At 30.7% G+C, this 21,734-nt stretch overlaps 1 protein-coding gene across 1 annotated transcript in view; it reads right to left on the reverse strand.

Moving 5' to 3' along the window:
- LOC141717851 (serine/threonine-protein kinase STY13-like) overlaps nt 1–13,626 on the reverse strand; it is a 16,265-nt gene extending 2,639 nt beyond the window's left edge. The window contains exons 1-6 of the mRNA XM_074520062.1: nt 10,887–13,626; nt 4,356–4,532; nt 2,277–2,409; nt 572–767; nt 262–383; nt 37–189 (exon numbers count right to left, since the gene is read on the reverse strand). Of these exons, the coding sequence (XP_074376163.1) occupies nt 37–189; nt 262–383; nt 572–767; nt 2,277–2,409; nt 4,356–4,532; nt 10,887–10,939 (834 nt within the window). The 5' untranslated portion in view covers nt 10,940–13,626. The remainder of the gene's footprint in view (nt 1–36; nt 190–261; nt 384–571; nt 768–2,276; nt 2,410–4,355; nt 4,533–10,886) is intronic.
- Nucleotides 13,627–21,734: the final 8,108 nt, after the last annotated feature.

Consider the following 21,734-nt stretch of genomic DNA (forward strand, 5'->3'; position numbering starts at 1 on the left):
ATCCGGCCATCATAGAAAAATGTCATAAGTACTTACTTGAGATACAGCAGCATATGCTGCAGTCATGCAGCACTTTCCTTTAAATGGAATTGTGTTTGTCAGAAGCTCCCACAGAACCAGTGAAAAGCTGTAAACATCCACCTTGTGATCATATCTTTTCTTATTTCTCTCACCAGCTACCTCAAACATCTGATTTATATAAAGAGTAAGGATAATATCATGATCTTAGTCAATATATACCAAGTTGTGTCGAATAGATACCTCGGGAGCCATCCAGCGGTATGTGCCAGCTTCAGTAGACATATCACCAATTATCTCCTCTCTAGATAACCCAAAGTCGGTTATCTTGACTGTTTTCTTGTCTTCGGATAGAAGCATATTGTCTACAGTATTCACATATAGGTTCATTTAGACTTGTACATTAAGAAACAAGGGAACTATACTTATTGCATAAAAACCAAATTATAATTGCAAAAGAAAATAGGGCAGTTTTGTTATTGATAAAGTAATATGACCACGACCACAATCACTAAAACATAAGCGAAGCTAGCCATGGAAATTTAATAATTACTAGGATTTAGGTCACGGTGGATAATTCCTTCCGCGTGCAAACAAGTCATTGCTCGAGAGATCCCCAGTGCATAATGTACCGACAACGTCAGATCTAGACAATTTGGATGGATGTCCGCCAAGTACTTTTGAAGTGTATTACCTCCCATAAACTCTGTAATGATCATCAAGGCTGGTACAAGAGAGGCACCAATGAACTGGTTCATAAATAGAATGATTACATCAGGAGAAAGACTTAATACTATAAGCAAGAGATATTTTAACAAAAAACACTCAATTCCCATAAGTAAAAGGTTACTAATGTAACTCACAACTGACAGAATAATTTAAAATTAATTGCTTTCTTTCAGTATTGCTTCTATCGTCCATGTCTTTTAAAGATCTAGTAAATCACTAAATCATATATATAGTTATATGAGATCTGAACAACGTGAGGTCATATGAGATCTGAACAGCGTGAAGAATAGTCATAACAATATACCTTTGTTACTTTGACAATAAAATCTTGCTACTCATAGTAGAAGTAATATTTAGAAACAGTGTAGCGATGCTCAGAATGAAATCTTTTGAGAGCGTCCTAGCTTTTGAGAAAGAAAACTTGAAAGTTTTGGAAGATATTGTCATTTATAAATTTCTTCAAATTCCAAAGCACTGAAGATTTTCAAATTTTCTGATCTACTACAAAAAGGTATCCCAAGGCGTAAGATAACGCAATGTGCATAAGCAGTATAAGGATTTCTGTGAGCTGGATCACTATTAGAAGTAACAGAAGCAATAAATTTGCATCAAACAAGACAATCGTTTAAAGTCACTAATGAGCAAATTATGGATTGGTAGGTGTGGAGATAGTTTAATAAGTCAATAAAAAGGCCCATGGTAGTAAGAACATTCAATAGAGATTACATTAATAGATTACATTAATACATTAAAAGACAATCGTTTAAAGTCATGTTTAGAGGGATCTTAAATTTAATTAAGAGAAAAATGGTAATAATATAGTGAGAGTTTTTATCATCCTGTTGGCAGAGTGCTAACTTTAAGTTTTTTCGAACTTTACGGCTGAAGGTAATATTATAAAATTGACATTGATTTAGAAAATTAATGTTTTATGATTCAAAAAATTACTTGAATTTTAAAAAGTTAAACTTACTAAATTCTATATAAAAAATAATTGTTGTTCATTATAATAGTTAAATGCAACTTAAAAGCACTTTCGTAGTGGCACCACAAATGAGAATTATCACATCAATTCTTCAACAAACAAATGCTTATCATAGAATTGAAAAAAAAATAACCAAGGTGATCTGCAAACAGACTAGTACTATAGTTTAAACATTTGGTGTTGTCTTATTAGTTACTACCAATGACACTATTCAGTTACTCCACATAAAGATTTGAATTAATAAGATAAAACTTGTCACATAACTTCTGTTGACACATCAGTAGAGTGTTAACTGTTGATATAGTCAACACATCACTGTCTGAATCCAGGTGATATGAATTAAGAAAATTCGAAGAAAACTATAGTCTATAGCATGCACACAACACAAGTATTAATTAAAGAAGAAATTGCAGATCAAGTAAAGCATGCACAAGTAAAACAAAAAAAAAATCATCTAAAAGATGTAGAGTGCTTGTTGCAGAACAAAGCTGACACTTTCTTGACTGTTTCTAAAGTTACAGGATTCTTGTAATTGAATACATACCTTCACAATGTTTTCATGTTCTGATCTTGAATGCAATGCGACCTCTCTCCCAAATCTCTCTGGCCATGTAGAATTAAGTTCTGATGAATAATCTGGCAGTACTATTTTTATTGCAACAGGTGCAGATTTATACCTATAAAGGCGATTCCAAAGATTATTAAAAAACTCTATATAAAAAAATACCAAATTACTCGTATTGATGATACAAGAAAAGTCATGCGCGCATATTTTTCCACAAGTGTCCACATCAACAGGTTCAAACTGACAATATATTTTAAAAGTTACAGAAATCAGAAAGTAACTCTAGCAAAGATTAGTGTTTTCATTTTACTATTTTATCATATTACAATTACTCATACTAGATAGCAAATTTTTTTAGAAAGAACAATAATTATATTTACCCGAGTAGATCAGGTGTATTTCACAAATCCGGAAGACATTGTATATATGAGTAATGTTATTGTTCAGCCAATTATCATTGTGTAACATCCAAATCTAAACAAACATATATGTACTTTGGCATTTTCTTCCAGTTTAAAGTTTCGTCTTAAAGTAAATATTTCCAAAGGAATCCTTCAAAATTTTGCTGATTAGGTACACAAAGTTTAGCGTAATAACTTTTTACTATTCACAAAAGAATAGAAGCATTGTGCTTGAGCTAAACTAAGTTACTGCAATACCCTTTGCATATCATTCAATGCAGGTACAGATAGTGTTTATACAAGTCTAAGTCGAATAATTTAGCGTGTCTTCAATTTCTAAGCGAAATATTCTGGAAAATAGTAATTCCGATATAGAGAACCTTTTAATTAATACAGAGATAGCTGCCATAAACAGTACTAGAACTTAGTCCAAAACTAGTTGAGGCTAAATGAGGTTACCATAACCACAATTAGTACCAAGTCTTCCAAACTAGTTCAGGTGGACTAGCTGGGATGGACAGCATTGAATCTTCTACTAACATAATTCCGGTTTTCTTCATGTCAATAGTAGCTACACCTATATAATCTCACCAACTGTATTCTAAGTAAATTTGTATTTTCTCTATCTCTTTTAGCTCCATTAGTACTTAAAAATCATTCCTTCTCAACTCATGGTGCATCAGTAATTTATTGCAGTCATTACAAAAAATCTTTTATTGCCAAATTTTATCGGCATAGTTTCTGTAATGTATTAAAAGGTTAGGCAAATTTCAACAAGGCTTATCTCAGTATCTTTAGATAGCCAGCAAAACATTTTCTTTACCTCTTTATATTAATTTTTGTGATACATTACAATTTGAGGGGCATTATACAGAAACGTAATGACAGCTTGCGGTGAGAAAAGCATCAAGAACTAAACCGTTCCAAAAAGAAACGTGTCAAAACCACAGTAAACTAAATGTGAACATCCTTCAGAAAATCCAAAATATACGCTGCCTGCTCAATACTTGTCATCGCCACATATACGTGTGAAGGACACGCAACTCTTGAATTTCGGTTCCACACGCAAATCTTGCCTTATTTTTCTACGTGTCATAAATATTAGTTAGATCGTACACTATCTACAAAAACTACTTGCGCCTCTAATAATTATACATTGTACCTATTCGGTATATGCATAAGGTATACAGCTGTGAGCTGCCATTATTAAACGCTAAACTACTCACAGATTCATCCAAAAAACCTTCTCTTTCCTTGCTCCATTCACAAAATCCAATTATCTCATGCTTCTTCAAAACCATTTCCAGTAAAAGAATACAATGGGAACCATCAAACCAATATTAAAGTTTGAACAATCGACAATTGAACCAAACAAAACAAAATACTCAACATATCCCACAACCGGAAGAAAAAATATACCCAGACCTTACCTCTACTCTAAATAAAAATAATATTTCCGCAAACACTCCCGACTTAAAATCAAACAAAAAATCAATTAACATGTCAAAAGAACATGAATAAGGTTTGTACTAATTTCACAAAACAAATCAACAAATATCAAGTAAAAAAAACAAACAAAAAAAAAATTGGAATGCATGACAAAGTAATGAGCTAAAAAAAGCAAAAACAATTGAACATGTACATAAAAAAGACTTACGTTCCCTTGAAAACAACAGAGTGACCACACTTAACAATCATAGCCTCAAATTCAAGATGTGTAAGATCAATTCTCAGTTTCTTTTCAATGTTGATGCCACAGTTCATTTGATAACGAGACTGAACGAGCCAGTAAAGCTCACCGCCAGGAGCAAGAGGATTCTGCATAGTGCTTGATCTAAAATGTAAAAAAACATAAACAAAAAAACAGGGAAATTAGAGAAGAAAAAAAACAAGGATAGAAGAAGAAAGGAGTAAATTGTATAGAGAGAATACCTTGGGTGTATTTGTTGTTGAAAAGACAGAAAGTGATATAAATGAGGGGAAAAGGCATGTAAAAATCTTGTAAGTTTTACTATGTTAAAACATGACCTCGTACACTGTACCCCTTGTGTTGTGTGTATAAATGTTAATAATCCGTTTCAATTTACTAAACATGACAAGCATCTTCTATGTAGGGGCAGTGGAATATCCTTTTTTTCCTCACTATGTAATTCGCACAAAATACAAATAATTCACAAGTAAATTTATGAAATTTATTGTATTTATTTAAAAAATATTAAAAGACTATTTCTATCTAAAAAAATAATATTATTTTGTGTTTTTTGCAAAAATACGTTTTTGAAAAAAAAAAATCAATCAATATATCAATATCAATATATATAAAGGAGGATACGCGGGAGGTTATGTGACGCTCTAATCGCCTCAATCTGTTTTTTTAATTTTTTTAGAATTTTAGAATTTTAAATACAAAAAAAATATCCTTTAAATACTACAAGTAGAACAGGTCGTTTGATGTGAAGTATAATAGATGTTTGATTTGAATTCGTATATAACTATAATTCGAAACTTGAGCCTATATAATCCCAAATCTTGAAACCGGGCCAATTTAATTTATTTGTTAAATTTTTAACTATTCATATAGAACTATAATTCGAAACTTGAGCCTATATAACCCCAAATCTTGAAACCTGGCCAATTTAATTTATTTGTTTAATCTTCAACTTCAGTTTAGTATAAAGATGATACACACAAAGTTAGCATCCACGATAGTCTTTTACTTTAATTTAGTCTTATATATTTTTAATTATGTTTATATTTAAACTTATACTCGAAGATTGTTTTGATTTACGTGGTTAATACTTGAATCATGTTTTTTAGCGGAACTTTTATCATGTCCCCGAATTTTTGTTTATCATGTTCCAAATTTTTATTCGGATATTTTACTGTGCTTGAAAATTATAAGATACATATTTACTTCTTTTATTTGCAATGCTTAGTTTATCTTGAAGATGGACTTTACCGTGTATCTGATTCTTTTGTTTCTCTTCCATCTTTTCGTTGTTGCCTTTCCTGTTTTTCTTTAAACTAAAGTTCTATTTATGAACGCACACGCCATCTGTTTCTCATTATTTTAGGATTTTTAATGATATTAATACTGCATGAAAACGTAATTACATCCGTAATACAATATATATTTTATTCAGATAAACCTTTTAATTAACTATACTTACTGAAATATTAATAATGTTATTTATAAATTCTCCCTGTCAAAAAGTTTGTTGTGCGCGCCTGCGCAACCTTGAGATTTGACAGTATGAAGTTCGGACTTTGTCTTATATTCATATCTTTGGGATTAAATTTTTCAAAGGATACGTGAAAGTTTAGGTGACGCTCTATGTTCGTTTCAATCTATTTTTCTATTTTAAAAAAAAATTAGAATTTTAAATACTCAAAAAATATCATATAATATATAACAACTAGAATAGGTGTTCGAATATATAGAGGAAAAGAGTTCTAATTTGTTTGAAGATTGTCTCAAACTTTTTCTCAAATTTTTCTAGAGTTTTAGAAATTTAAATACTCAAAAAAAAGGATATAACATATTAGAATTAGAATAGGTGTTCGAATTTATTTAGGAAAAGAGTTCTAATTAAACTACACACAATGATTAAAAGTTTTACTGCACGTAGAATAGGTGTTTGAATTTATAAAGGAATATAATTCAAATTTATATATATATATATAATTTATATATATATTTAAGATAGAAAATATATTCAATTCAAATTTATGTAGAAGTAGAATTCGATTCTTGAGCCTATATTGATTGCATTGATTTTCATGGTTATAATTATTTTATAGCATGTTCCTCGAAAACTTGCAGGCTTTGGTTATGACTAATTCATATTTAAATGAAATTAGGTGTTCAATTGGTGTTCAATTTTATACTAGATAAGGATATTTGAAGTAGACAATGTTATATATTCTAATCAGTCAATTTCTGATCAGTATTTTGTTTGACGGGAGAGCGGCTCAAAATATTTTTTTTCTAAATTGTAATATTAATTCATATCAAAATTTATAAAAAAATCATGAGATATGGAAGATCTTGATATGTGAAAATTTGAAAACGAGTTATTAGATTAGAGCTAGTGGCTTACAAATACCATGCACAAGCTGAAATTCGTGTACAAGTCATGGTTCACTTTTTTTTATAAAATTCAAATATTCAAATAAAATTCACATTTTTTCAAATTTATAAAGGAGAATAGTTCGAATTTTAAATAAAATGAATCATTATTTATAAATAAGAGTTCAGATCATTTTTTAACAAATTATAGGTCTAAAAATCTGTATCATCAAAGGAGAGCAGTTTAAATTTTTTTTTAAAAAGGTATTATTAATTAACAAGAATGAGATGCGAGAGGTTAGGGGATCTCCTATTCGAACTATAAAACACATTCATATTTATATAAAATTAGGTTTTCGATTTTATAATATACAAGGTTATTCGAAGTAGGCAAGGTTATATATTCGAAGCAGGCAACTTCCGGTCCCTATTGTATTTGACAGGAGGACGGATCAAATTAATTTTTATCTAAATTGTATTATTAATTTATATTAGAATTTATAAAAAAATTATGAGATAAGGAAGATTTTGATCTATGAAAAGCTGAAGGCGGGTGAATTGATTAGGGTGAGTGGCTTACAAATACCAAGTACGAGTTGAAATTCATGTACAAGTTTTACATCGCTCTTTTATAAATTCATGTATTCAAGTAACATTCACATGTATCGTAACTTATAAAGAAGACGAAAGAAAATATATCATTATTTATAAATAAGTGTGGTTCAGATCATTTTTTTAACAAATCACAAGTTTGAAAATACATGTATAATAAAAAAAGAGTAGTTTGAATTTATAAAGAAAAATTGTATTATTATTTAACAAGGATGAGATGCAAGAGGTTTCGCGGCATCCTACTCGAACTAAGAAGGGGAGTTGTTTAAATTTATAAAGAAAAAATGTATTATTATTTAACAAGAATGAGATGGGAGAAGTTAGGGGACATTTTATTCGAACTATAAAACACATTCATATTTATATAAAATTAGGTTTTAGATTTTGTACTATACAAGGATATTCGAAGTAGACAAGGTTATATATTCGAAGAAGATAATTTTTTATTCCTATTATGTTTGACGGGAGGACGACTCAAATGAATTTTTATCAAAAATGTAATATTAATATATATCAAAATTTATAATAAAATCATGAGATAAGGAAGATCTTCATCTATGAAAAGATGAAGTCGGGTGAATAGATTAGAATGAGTGGTTTACAAATACCATGTATGAGTTGAAATTCATGTACAAGTTTTGGATCGCTCTTTTATAAAATTCATGTATTCAAGTAAAGTTCACATGTATCCTAACTTATAAGAAAGATGAGTTTGAATTTTAAAGAAAATGTATCATTATTTATAACAAGTGGAGTTCGTATCATTTTTTTAACAAATTATAATCCGAAAATACATGTATAATCAAAGGATAGTAGTTTGGATTTATAAAGAAAAAATGTATTATTATATAGCAAGGATGAGATGCGAGAGGTTTGGCCATCATATTCGAACTAGGAAACACATTCATATTTATATAAAATTAGGTTTTCCGATTTTATACTAGACATTATATTCAAAGTAGACAATGTTATATATTCAAAGCAAACAATTTCGGATCAGTATTATATTTGAAGGGAGAGCGGCTCAAATTAATTATAATCTAAATTGTAATATTATTTGATATCAGAATTTATAAAATGTTTAAACGCCGCGAAGCGTAGCTTTATTTACTAAACATTTATGTTAATGGTATTTGGGTATGTTATTTCATTGTGTTTATTTTGTTTGTGCATTCTTTTGATTGTGTATGTGTTTGTATTTTTTTTTTTAAAAAGAATTATAATTTTGAACGAATATGATATATAAGAAAAAAAAGAATTCACAAATAAAAGAAGATACCAATTTTGAAATAAAGTGAATCATGTGGGCATTTTGAATTTTGAATTTTGGTAACTCATCCATCAAACCATCGAATGAAGATACTTCAACAAATACATCAAAATTAACGACAAATTGCGTAATTTCAAACATATTTGGTGGCCAACGACGGAAGATTAGATATTACTTCTAGGCTCAAATTTTTATTATTTTTTATAGCTTTTAAAATTTCGAATATGAATAACTAAAAATGATTTGGGATTTAAATTTCTTTTAAATATTGTAAATAGAATAGGTATTATTTAGCAAAAAAAAAATAGAATAGGTATCATAATTTATAAAGGAGAAAGATCCGGATTAAGAATCTAATTGATAATAGAGAGGGTTTCAAATTTGAATTAGCTTTAACATATTGAAGTAAAATAGGTATCCAAAATTATAAATGAGAAAGATTCAAATTAGAATTCCTAATTTATTAAGGAAAGCCATTTGGATTTATAAAAAAAATTATAAATTTTATCTAAATAATAATAATTTTTTTATTAGTATTGTGTTTTGACGGAAGTCGGCTCAAAATAATTTTAATCTAAATTATAATAATTTTTTTACCATTGTGTTTGATGGGAAGATAGTTCAAACTAATTTTTAAATGATTTATTAGTATAGATGTTTGACGGGAGGGCGGCTCAAACTAATTTTTATCTAAATTATAATAAAATTTTATTAGTATTGTGTTTGACAAGAGGGCGGCTCAAAAATATTTTTTATCTAAATTACAATATTAATTTTTTAATTTAACGGAAATGCGGCTCAAATTAATTTTTATCTAAAATTTGGTAAATTTTTATTATTATTGTGTTTGTCGGGAGTGCGGCTCAAACTAATTTTTATCTAATTTTTAATATTTTTTATTAATCTAGTGTTTGACATGAGGGCGGCTCAAACTAATTTTTAACTAGATTATAATATTAATTCAAATTAAAATTTATAAAATATTAATAACGCCGTCGCGGAGCACGGCTTTATTTACTAGTTATTTGCAAAAAAATGATTTTTCAATTTTTTTGCAAACATACAATTTGCAAACTAGATACAATCTCAAATTCAAACAAAAACAACTAAAATTATCTTTCAGAAAAACAGAGAAACATGTTAAATCTAGTTAAATCGCAAAAAAACTTATAAAAAGTAATAATTTTAATAATATCTCTAATATAAAAGTATTGGTTTATTTCGTTCAAAATTTTGAATTCTATTTTCTCTTAATTTAAAACTTGTTTAAACATATACTGATACTCATAACATACACCTTAATCGCCTACACTATACCTAATTATTGGAAAAAAGTACCTATAAAACTCAGGTGGACTCGACATGATGATGAAGATTGTGATAAATGTGCCTGCATGAATTGTTACGAAGACACGGGTTATGGATAGGGTAAAACAAGGGGAAAAGACCTATCTCCACAGAGAATCGGCAAGAAACACACAAAATTTGCAGATTTATTTCATATTAATCAACTCTATCCAATAATGATAGATTACAAGAGTTTATATAGATAATTAATTACTTGGGAGCCATGTAATTTCCTAAGAAAACTGAATCTTTTAGATAAAGGAAATAAATCCTTATTTTATTCTATTACTCTATTCTAGAATGACCTAATTACATAGTTACTTAATTTAACTTAAATAATTAATCAACTAAAATTTATTTTTATTAATAAGAAAATATAATATATAAATCAATTTAATAATTTCTTGTTCCACGTCATGAACTTGGACTGGTTTCACGTGTGTAATATCTAGTATTTATGATGTTAAGACTAAGAGCAACTTCGATGCAACCCCTTCTTACCTATATTTGATCTAGGTGGATCTGGGGTTATGATAAAAAAAATCAGTCCCCTGATGCCCATCCCTTAAAAAATTTAGAGGATAGAAAACTCATCCCTTATATGAAGGAGGAAAACCCATATCCTCAGAATGTCACATCGGCATTAGTTAGCTATAATATGACATATATTAATTCCAACCCCCCCCCACTCCTTATCTATATTAACTTAAATATTGGATAAACACCATTGGAGTAATACAACTTTTGGCTTACAAGGTAGAACTACTGGAAAAGGTAAAAGGACCAATGTATTCTAGGCCTGAGCTATGTGGCAATCATATCTGAAACTAGGAGTATACTACAAATAGAGGATTAACTAAATGAGTGTGTTTGTTTCAATAAAGACATACCTCAACTGAAGAAACCGATTTAGGATGCTTCCCAGGTGTATCCTCTTCCCCATAACTCATTGTATCAAAATAAAAGATGTTACTAGAATTCTAAATTCTCGGCAATCAATATTGACAACCTAACACATAAAACCTGAAAGAATAAGATATTAAAGTTTCTAAAAATGAATTTCATCTCTAGTATTACAAAAATATAACTCACAGTAATGCTCCATAACCAGGTCGCTCATATATCTTGGCTTCGAAAATATTATGCCTTTGTAACTTTAAATAACTCAAAAGTCATACACAATTCACTATGCTGATAAAACTTTTAACTTGAAAATTTACAAGCTGCTACTAAATATACTGCATTTTTTTTTCACATTCTCAAAAAAACTTGTTTGTCAGCCATAATAGAGATATACAAAGCAAAGAAATCAAGTGATTCTGAAAGTACATGCAACTAATTTTATAAACTCATACAAAATTAAGCACATAAGCATGTGTAAAGTGAGTGACCAAACAATAAAGTGATGTTCTCTACAAGTCTAAATCTAAGTATATTAAATTTATATCTCCTCCATAATTTCCTTCTAGAGCATATTACATCTTTATGCGTAACAAACTTCTTATCCAAAACTTTGAACCTGTACCGCCAAAACAATCTCAATATAATATTTTTTTTAAAATAGACGATCAAGATTATATCTTATTAGAAAAAATACGACCTTTAAAATCAATTGAAAAAAAATCTTAATAGAATCATAAATAGAAAATAATTATGTTATTCTACTACTTTTTAAATACCAGAATGCGCTACAATGTCCTTATACAATCATAGATAGAATACTAAATGATTACATTGTTGTACTACTATTCAAACACCAAAATATGATACAATGATACAACTGTTGCTAGAATATAATTAAATATTCTCTATATATATAAATCACCAAAAAAGTAATTCAATTCAACATCTGTATATTTTAATATCTGCATATTTGTTGCAACAATAATGTAAAAAACTATCACAAATATTAACAATAATAAAAAATATAAGAAACAATAATATACTTACATTTAAAAAATATAAAATTAATTGTTAAAATTCTAAAAAAAAACAAGTAAATTTTAGAGAACCGTCCATCACACGGACTATAAGCAAGTCTCCAAAACAAAAACAGATTATTGCAGTGATTAAGATTTTAAAATCAGTAAAGGTCGAAGGTTCACAACAAACACACTTGTCATATAATAAGAATTTTAATTCTGAGAAAAAAATCTTGAAAAATTAACACAAAAAAGATAAATTCTGCAGAAGACACAAAATGAATTTCTTTATATTAAAACATATAATTACTTTCTTAAATGCAACCTGTCAGCCAATAATTAATTTACACACTTCTTGTTCGCAACACTAATGAATCAAAATTTTCAGCCTTTTAGAGGCAACAATTCGAGACACAGAAGATAATTTATAGTGTTATAATTTCATATCATACATGGGGAGATTTTACAAGTCTTTTTTGACATGTATTAAGTACAAATATCTTCCGTAACATAAATCCTTCCGAAAGTGCAAACTACATTTCACAATAACTAAAAGATAGTTATTCCTTCTTACTTTCTAAATAATAAAATAAACTTTACAATACAAGGAAATATCAAAATCAGTGACAACTCTACAAAAGTCGCTACCAAAATCAATAAAAAATTAACACACAGGTGAATCTAATATGAAAACAAATCCCGGGGGAAAAGGGATAATGTACATTATTTCTGCATAGTCAAGGAAGAGGATTTGGGGGGGGGGATTGGGGGTGGGAGGAGACGGCCACAAGGTGTTTGCTGGACTATATAAAGGATTGAGAACGAAATTAAAAAAAAATCTAGTTTATCTAAATTTGTATTCCATTAAAGTAAACTTCATATTTTTATCATATTAGGTAATAATGAAGATTTAAGAAATTCGGCATTAATCTAGAAACTTTTACGATTTAGTTTAGAATGTTTTCAAATCGATTTTATTTTATTATCATTTTTTACCCAAAAAAAAATAAGTTTTACATTATCTATTATACTAGTGCAATTGTTTGTCTTTTACAATTCCTACTGTTCTGCATCAAGACACAAATAGAACACCCTATGTTTTAGGGCAGATCTTACTTTACTGAACAATAGTAAACCAAATCCCATTATACTATAGTTAAGGGTAATGTATAGTGAGTCGTGCTCAAGATAGAGGCCTAGGACGAAACAATTTGTTCCACATTTTGAAGCCTACAGTGGCTACATCTAAACTGTTGGGGGTTAAACCAAAGTCTTACATAGAGGTCCAGAATTATTTTTCTTGTGCATAGGACACTCCAATACTCCAATAGAACATACTACCTGTAAACTTAATATGATGCTAAACACAACCCAAATCTCCAACATAAAATCAAATTTATCAAGTGATTAGCAATTATTTTTAGGAAATTAGAGATTAATTCAGTTGCTACAATGTGAATTTAAAAATGGAGCATCTACATCATGTATATTATACACTTGCACAACTTAAGCAGTAACTTCCTGTCAAAAAGAGAAAAAAGAACTTAAGAAGTAACTTAATATTCAAGTACAGTAAACATGTAACTATCATTACAAGACAACTACAATATAAACAAGTACGCAGGAGAACTCGAGATTCGAAAACTATAGATACAGATAAGTATGCAAGTATATATTTATATTGGGGAGAGGGAGATAAAAAAGTGGAGAGAACGAAGAACCTGGTGAGACGAGAAGGCGTTGGAAACGGGAGGAGATGAGTTGGACTATCCAAAGTGGAAGGGAGAAATTACTTGAGCTCAAAACATAGACTAAAATAGAAAAAATGACAAAATTAATTAATTAATTTAAAAAAATTAACCAAAATAACTGTAATGAAAAAAGTTATCAATTTTAGTCGAATGAATATTTCACCCAATTTATATAAGATACTTAACTTGTAGTTGATTATTTCATATCGGAGTTATTTGTAGTTGTTATTTAATATATGGGAGTTATTTCTTATATAGAATATTACACTGACAGCTGGGTATGTTAGTAGATACTTCACCATCAATTGGTATCTCATGACTAAAGTTATCTAATTTTTTAGAAAATGATCATTTTTATTAATTTTATATGAAATTATGTTATAATTGTCATTCACCTTCTAAAATATATCTTCACACATTGATGAACGGCAGATACCTCTTAAATAGGCTAAAATTGTCATTTATCCACTAAAATATATCTTCACACATTGGTCAACACATATATCTCTTTTAAAAAGAGGTCGTTTTATGTTAAAAATAAGAATTAAATTATAATTTTCAAAATTTAAAATCATACGACATTTATACGTATAATCGAACTTGAAAATATACATATACATAATAATAGAATTGTTGAAGATAGACAGTCAAATAATTTTTTAAATAAATATATACATGTTATAGTCATACGATTGATATTTTAAACAATCGACCATAAATACATAAGTATAGAAACCCTTATCACTTATCACTAAGTTAACATCACGAGAATCAATATTAAAATCCCGCAAATTTATCATCCCAACATAATGAACAATAAAAAAAGCAAAATAAAAATCAAACTCACACAAAGAGAGACTAAATAAAATCAAAATATCGAAGAAAAACAAGAGATAAAGTAAGAATTCCACTTGTGAAAATTGATGGAAGCCCCTCATTCATAAAAACACCAAGCTTCGGTTTGAATAACAAAATTTAAAATTATCTCAGAAACTTTTTTAAATTAGGATGATCTAAGTGTCGATCACATTACTAAAGTTAATTTACACGTATAATTTACTTGGGTGGTGGCCCTAAATGTCACTTAGGGGTTAAAAATGGCCCTAAATGTCACTTCAAAACGGTATATCGTGTACCGTTTATGCAAAACACCTAAAACGGAACTTCGTGTAACGTTTTGACATTTTGAATTTTTTATGCGCAAAACGGTAGATAAAGTAACGTTTTGGAACAAAACGCTATATGATGTACCGTTTTGAGCTAAAACATTACTTCAACTAACGTTTTGCACATTATTAAAAAATTAAAAAAATAAAGTACCAAAACGGAACACCATGTACCATTGATAGAATATATATTTGTGTATATTTTAGATGATATTTGTTCCCATATTGATTATGTTTTGTATTTAATTGGACCTTTATTAATTAGTTTATAATATTTTATTGTAGGAGGCAAAGAATTCTAAATTGGAAAGGATCGGAGCTAAATTACAAGAAAATTCGGATTTAGTGGGCTACACGAGCAAGATTTATTGTTTGGGTCGTATCTTGAGTTCCGTTCATCAGATTTGGGCGATTCAATAGCCCACAAGAAGATAACAAAATTCTCTTTCATTAGAGAATGGTCTACACTTCAAAATCATCTCGGATCAGCCCAGTAACAACAAAGAAAAGTCAACTACGAATTTTGACCATAAAATCCCATTCAATTTTGGAAACTCTTATTTATTCCTAGAAAGAATAAAAATACTTTTTATATTAGGTTTATATTATTAGAGATAGAAGGTATGTATTTATAGCCACCAAGAGAAGAAGCTAAGAAGAGAAGGAGGAGAACTTTATGCTTGAAGATTTGATATCAAGAACATAGGGATAATTCTTTTAACTCTACACTTTGTATTTTATTTTAATCTTCTCATGTATCCTATCACTTTTACTATGATTATGGTTGACTAATTTATTATTGTTGGATGGCTGTTTTGAAACCCTAAACTTTATGACAGTTATACAGTTTTGATTTTCTGAGATGTGTTCTTGATTGTGCCTGTATATATGTCAATGCATATAGAGATGCATGAATTAACTATGGTATGTGGTCATCCAGTTATGTTTTGTGATTGCTATCTCTGTAAAGTCAATTAATCTTTCTATGTGGTCATGAGATTAGTTGTATAAGTGTGTAATTCGTTTTAACCTTTCTATGTGGTCATGGGGTTATACGAGTAGCAGAACTTGTTTTTATGTGGTCATGGCAGGTTTTCTATAGGTATCTTTCGGAACATATCAGACAAATTTCAGAATTGTGTCATGAGTTTAGGGTGGATCTACATGTTTTCCAACATATTTTTTTAATTGTTTACAAACAAACCTTCTTCTTGCTTACTAGTTAATTTAGTTGGTAGACAAAACAAAACCAAATTCATTCTTGATACCATTAGAGAAATAGAAGAGAAGTAAGCCATTGATCCTTGGCGAAAATCGATACCCTATTTACTCTTAGTTACAAACGACACAAAAAGGGTTTACGTTGAGTCACATCAATTTTTGGCGCCACGCCGCCGGGGATTGAAATTTGCTTTTCTTTTGTTTTGTTTTTTTTGTACATATATTTTTCTTTTTCTTTTTCATCTTTTCTCCGCCTATTGCTTGTATTATTTCAGGTGTAGGTGGAATTTGACTAACTTACATGGAATCAATTAAGACACTTCGTGATGATGTTGGCTTGTCGATTGCTAATTTTGGGCATTCTTGTATGGTATATCCTAGCCCAACTGAAGGGAAGAGTTGTACTTTTGAGCTCAAGCAAAATCTTCTAACACGATTGCCAATATTTCGCGATCTTCCAACTGATGAGCCAAATCAACATCTCTCTAGGTTTGTGACTATTGTTGAATGTATGGGACCTGATATGGTGGATCCTAAAATTTTAAAGATGAAAGCTTTTCCGTTTTCTCTGGATGGAGCAGTTTTGGAGTGGTTCGAAGATTTTCCTATGGGATTCATTACTTCTTGAGAGAAGCTAGCAAAAGAATTTTTGCAAAAGTTCTATCCAGCATCTAGAGTGATGAGTATGAGGAGTCAAATAGCTGGATTACAACAATATGCAACTGAAACATATGCTGAGTACTATGCTAGATTCCAGAAGTTGCAAAAGAGGTGCCCTCAACATGGTTTTAACAAGGGGAGTTTGTTACACTTCTTCTACTAAGGTCTTCTTGAATGTGTGAAAAGACTGCTTAATTCTGCTGCCAGAGGTGCTTTTGTGGATTTGACACATGATGCTGCCGAACAGTTAATTGCCAAGACAGCTGCTAATGAGCTACAATATGGGACTCATTCAAAGTCAGATACAATTCTGCAGGCTGAATCCGATGAAAGGTTGATAAAAATTGAGCAAAAATTAAAGATGATGAGTGCATTATTCATAAGTGAAAGAACACCACGGGCTCAAATATGTGGTATTTGTGCAAATCATGGCCATTCTGATAACTCATATCCGCACTTGATTGCACCTAGTTATGAGCATGTCAATGCCATTGGGTATGGGTATCAAGGAGAAAATCTATTTTTAGATTCTTACAATCCACGATGGGGAGGTCATCCTAACTTGAGGCATGATGATCACAATCTAAATGGGTTTCTGCAGCATGACACTTATTCATATTCTGGTTTTCAGCAAAGTAAACATGTCCATCACGATTCAGCCAGTGAAAGTAATATTGAGAAGCTATTGGCACGGTTAGCTGAAGGACGGTTGGATATGAAGAAGCAGTGTACCAAAGATTCTGAGGATATCAAGGAAATACAAAAGCAACTTAGAGACGTGGTTATGAAGATGAATCAAAAGTGTGAGTTTTGTGCAACTCCTGTAACTATGGAACCACAACAAAAGTTTAAGTATGTGAATGTCATTACAACCAACAACCCATTAGGCGAAATAAGTCTGAATTCACAAGCTAATGACATAGTTGATGTGCCCATGAAAGAATCTGATCGTCTACATGATGATAATGAGGAAGTGGTTGCAACAAAAGTTAAAGATAAGTCTCTTACTCTTTCTTATTCGGTTGGTATTGATAGTCGTTTCGATTATGTCCCTTTTCCATATATAGGTTTGTTCAAATCAAAGTGGATGAGGTGAAGAATAAAAGCCACATGGATGCAAAAATGTGTCTCTTGGAGAGCACAAGAGAGAATGTTGCAAAAGAAGATCTTAAAGTTGTGAAATAAGAGCTAAAAGATGTAATTTTTGAAGATCATGGAAAGAATTTGCTAGAGGGGATTGTTGAAATAAAAGATAGTCTTGTGTCACTTACAAGCTATGTAAAGAAACCAGTTCATCCATATATTCTCGAATTTGATCTTGATGAAGATTTCGATTTTAAGGGTAGCTCAGAAGTTGTGAATGAGTTAGCATTGTATCCTCTCTTGCAAGATTCTAAAAAATCGGAGAGGCAACCTTCACCAATTCACTTGAAGTATCATGTACCATTTTCTGACTGGGGTAGTAATTTTTCACCAAGTTACACAAGCTCTATTGAAATTATATTGTTGATAACTTTCAAGCTATGCAATTTTCATGACAACCTTCACATGCTAAAGATAGAGCTGATATCTTGGATGTACCTACCTTGAAAGTGGATAATATATTATCTAGCCAAAGACAATAAATGAAGGCGCTTCTTGGAAGGCAACCCATTGATGTTGTATGTATTTTAATTATGTGAAAAATAAATTTATATGGGAAGAAAGAATTCAACATGTTCACGCAACCCCCACAATATCATGCACCCATCCACACTCCAAAGCGGCGCCATCTGTTTGTTTCTGGCTATTTGGCATGATCATGCCATAGGTTGCATGCTCATGCCGCCATGTCTTCACAATCTGCCACAATATCATGCACCCATCCACACTCCAAAGCGACGTCATCTGTTTGTTTCTGGCTATTTGGCATGATCATGCCATAGGTCAGCATGGTCATGCACTTTGATCACACTTGTTTGTTGAGAGCTTGCGACACTTACTCTTCAGACGCACACTTCTCCCTACAATCTCACAGCTGTTGGGTTTTGAACCTGCGTCCCTGGTGTACAAGAGTTTCTATAGTACCTACTCAACCAGATGAGCTAGCCTCAATTTCATGATAGATAATGGACTTCACTCAATATATACTAAAGTCGTGCCTTGGAATTTAACAAAGGAGAGACAATATTTGTTTACAATCATTCGGGAAACACTTCGCGCAAATGCAAGGGGGTATTTTTAACCTTTTTTGTATAATATTTTTTTGTATTTGGTTTTAGGATTTATTTTTTTTTAAAAAAATTATTTTTATATGTATATATTATTCTTTTATTCTAATTCATTGAGGATAATGACTCGTTTAAGTGTGGGGAGGTGTTCTTAATATTACTAAAAAAATTAAAAAAAATATGCATATTATAATTTAATTCATATAGATTGCATCAAATCATATAGTTGTATTATATGTTAGTTGCATATCATTGCATGATCTCGAACCTGTAGTAGTCCAAGTCAGTGGCCTATGATGATATTATGTGTAGCTTGTTTTAACTAAGTCTTGCCATGATCACTTGATGTTATAATGCGTAGTGTCACTAGTGTAGAACTTATTTTCACTACACAATTTTATGATGCTCTTGAATCGAGACTCGGATATTCTTGTTTCTTGAGGGGTAGCTCCTTGCTGATAGTTAGAATTTTGACTATTCATTTTTGAGCTTAGTACGTAAATGCTTACGTTTGGGGAAAGTGTGGGATGTAAATGTCTTTAAAAAAATAGATAAAAATAAGAAAAAAATATGAGTAGACTAGATTGGGCTCATTAATACTCGAGTTATTAAGTCTGAGGGGACTTTGTGCCTAGTAACCTAAAGCCTTTTATGGTTTGGGATTGCTGACCCAACACTCGCTACATGGGTATTAGTGCATAAATCTTTAGGGATCTCGACCATTGCACGGTTAAATAAACCACTTAATACATATGCGTGTATAATATGATTGACGAAGTCTAAGAGTGGTCGTAACTCACTTACTCTGAGAAGCCACTCGGCCTTGGACCTAGCTTGTGAAGTCTTATGGTGGTCGTAACTCACTTACCCTGAGGAGCTTCCTGACCTTAGACCGAGCATATAAACAATCATATATGTATATATACAGTAGTAGTATAGAAATAAAATAAATACATAAAAATCCCTTGCTAAACTCGAATGATGGCTTGTTATAAGTAACGAAGTATTTAAGATCTATTCTAGTGATCAACTTGGAAGCTATTAACTCGCGTGACTTGTCATGTTGAAGCTTGTATGCCTTTATTCTTGGTTCGGTAGAGAGCATTTTGTTAATCTCAGCACACACGCGCACTCTGCACTTGTGTGTACTATGTGGTGATGTTTTAGTGTGAGCTTGATGTGTTTAACTTGTTGCATATCCTGAGAGTATTGCTGACTTGGCGTGCACTATTATGTTTGAGATCCTATGTAATCATCTAGTTACATTCATGTAGGTAATTGTAGTCCTCCATTGCATGAGGACGACTGTATTGCATGGGCTGGGTAGATTTTGTGGGTATATCTTCTATAAACCCTCACGAGACACAACTCGTCCTACTAGGGTTGCCTGGGGGTTTAACGGCTTGTTGCATATGCTCAATGCAATCGTGTCATCTACGAAAGTGGAGTTAGTTAGTTAGATAATTTTATTTCTCTTAATTACCCGATGACATGCAAAATGCTAAGTGTGGGGATATTTGATATAATATATATTTGTGTATATTTTAGATGATATTTATTCCCATATTGATTATGTTTTGCATTTAATTGGACCTTTAATAATTAGTTTATAATATTTTATTGTAGGAGGCAAATAATTCTAAATTGGAAAGGATTGGAGCTAAATTAGAAGAAAATTCGGATTTAGTGGGCTACACGAGCAAAACTTATTGTTTGGGTCGTATCTTGAGTTCCGTTCATCAGATTTGGGCGATTCAACAGCTCACGCGAAGATAACGAAATTCTCTTTCATTAGAGAATGGTCTACACTTAAAAATCAACTCGGATCAGCCCAGTAACAACAGAAAAAGTCAACTACGAATTTTGACCATAAAATCCCATTCAATTTTGGAAACTCTTGTTTATTCCTAGAAAAAATAAAAATACTTTTTATACATTATTAGAGATAGAAGGTATATATCTATAGACACCAAGAGAAGAAGCTAAGAGGAGAAGGAGGAGAACTTTATGCTTGAAGATTTGATATCAACAACATAGGGATAATTCTTTTAACTCTACACTTTGTATTTTATTTTAATCTTCTCATGTATCCTATCACTTTTACTATGATTATGGTTGGCTGTTTTGAAGCCCTAAACTTTATGACAATTATACAGTTTTGATTTTATGAGATGTGTTTTTGATTGTGCCTGTATATACGTCAATGCATATAGAGATGCATGAATTAATTATTCTGTGTGGTCATCCAGTTATGTTTTGCGATTGCTATATCTGTAATGTCAATTAATCTTTCTATGTTGTCATGAGATTAGTTGTATAAGTGTGTAATTCGTTTTAACCTTTCTATGTGGTCATGGGGTTATACGAGTAGCAGAACTTGTTTCTATGTGGTCATGGCAGGTTCTAATAGGTATCTTTTGGAACATATCAGACGAAATTCAGAATTGTGTCATGAGTTTAGGGTGGATCTACATGCTTTCCAACATGTTTTTTTATTTGTTTACAAACAAACCTTCTTCTTGCTTACTAGTTAATTTAGTTAGACAAAACAAAAGCAAATTTATTCTTGATATCATTAGCGAAATAGAAGAGAAGTAAGCCCGTGATCATCGGCGTAAATCGATACCCTATTTATTCTTCATTACAAACGATACAAAAAGGGTTTAAATTGAGTCACATCAACCGTTTTGCATTAAAAAAACAAAACGTAAGACGAAGTGCCGTTATAAAGTGACATTTTGGGTCATTATTTTCAAAAGTGACATTTTGGACCATTTAACACTCAAAAATGATATTTTGGTCCATCTC

This window comes from Apium graveolens, chromosome 4 (genome assembly GCF_009905375.1).
Source record: "Apium graveolens cultivar Ventura chromosome 4, ASM990537v1, whole genome shotgun sequence".
NCBI lineage: Eukaryota > Viridiplantae > Streptophyta > Magnoliopsida > Apiales > Apiaceae > Apium > Apium graveolens.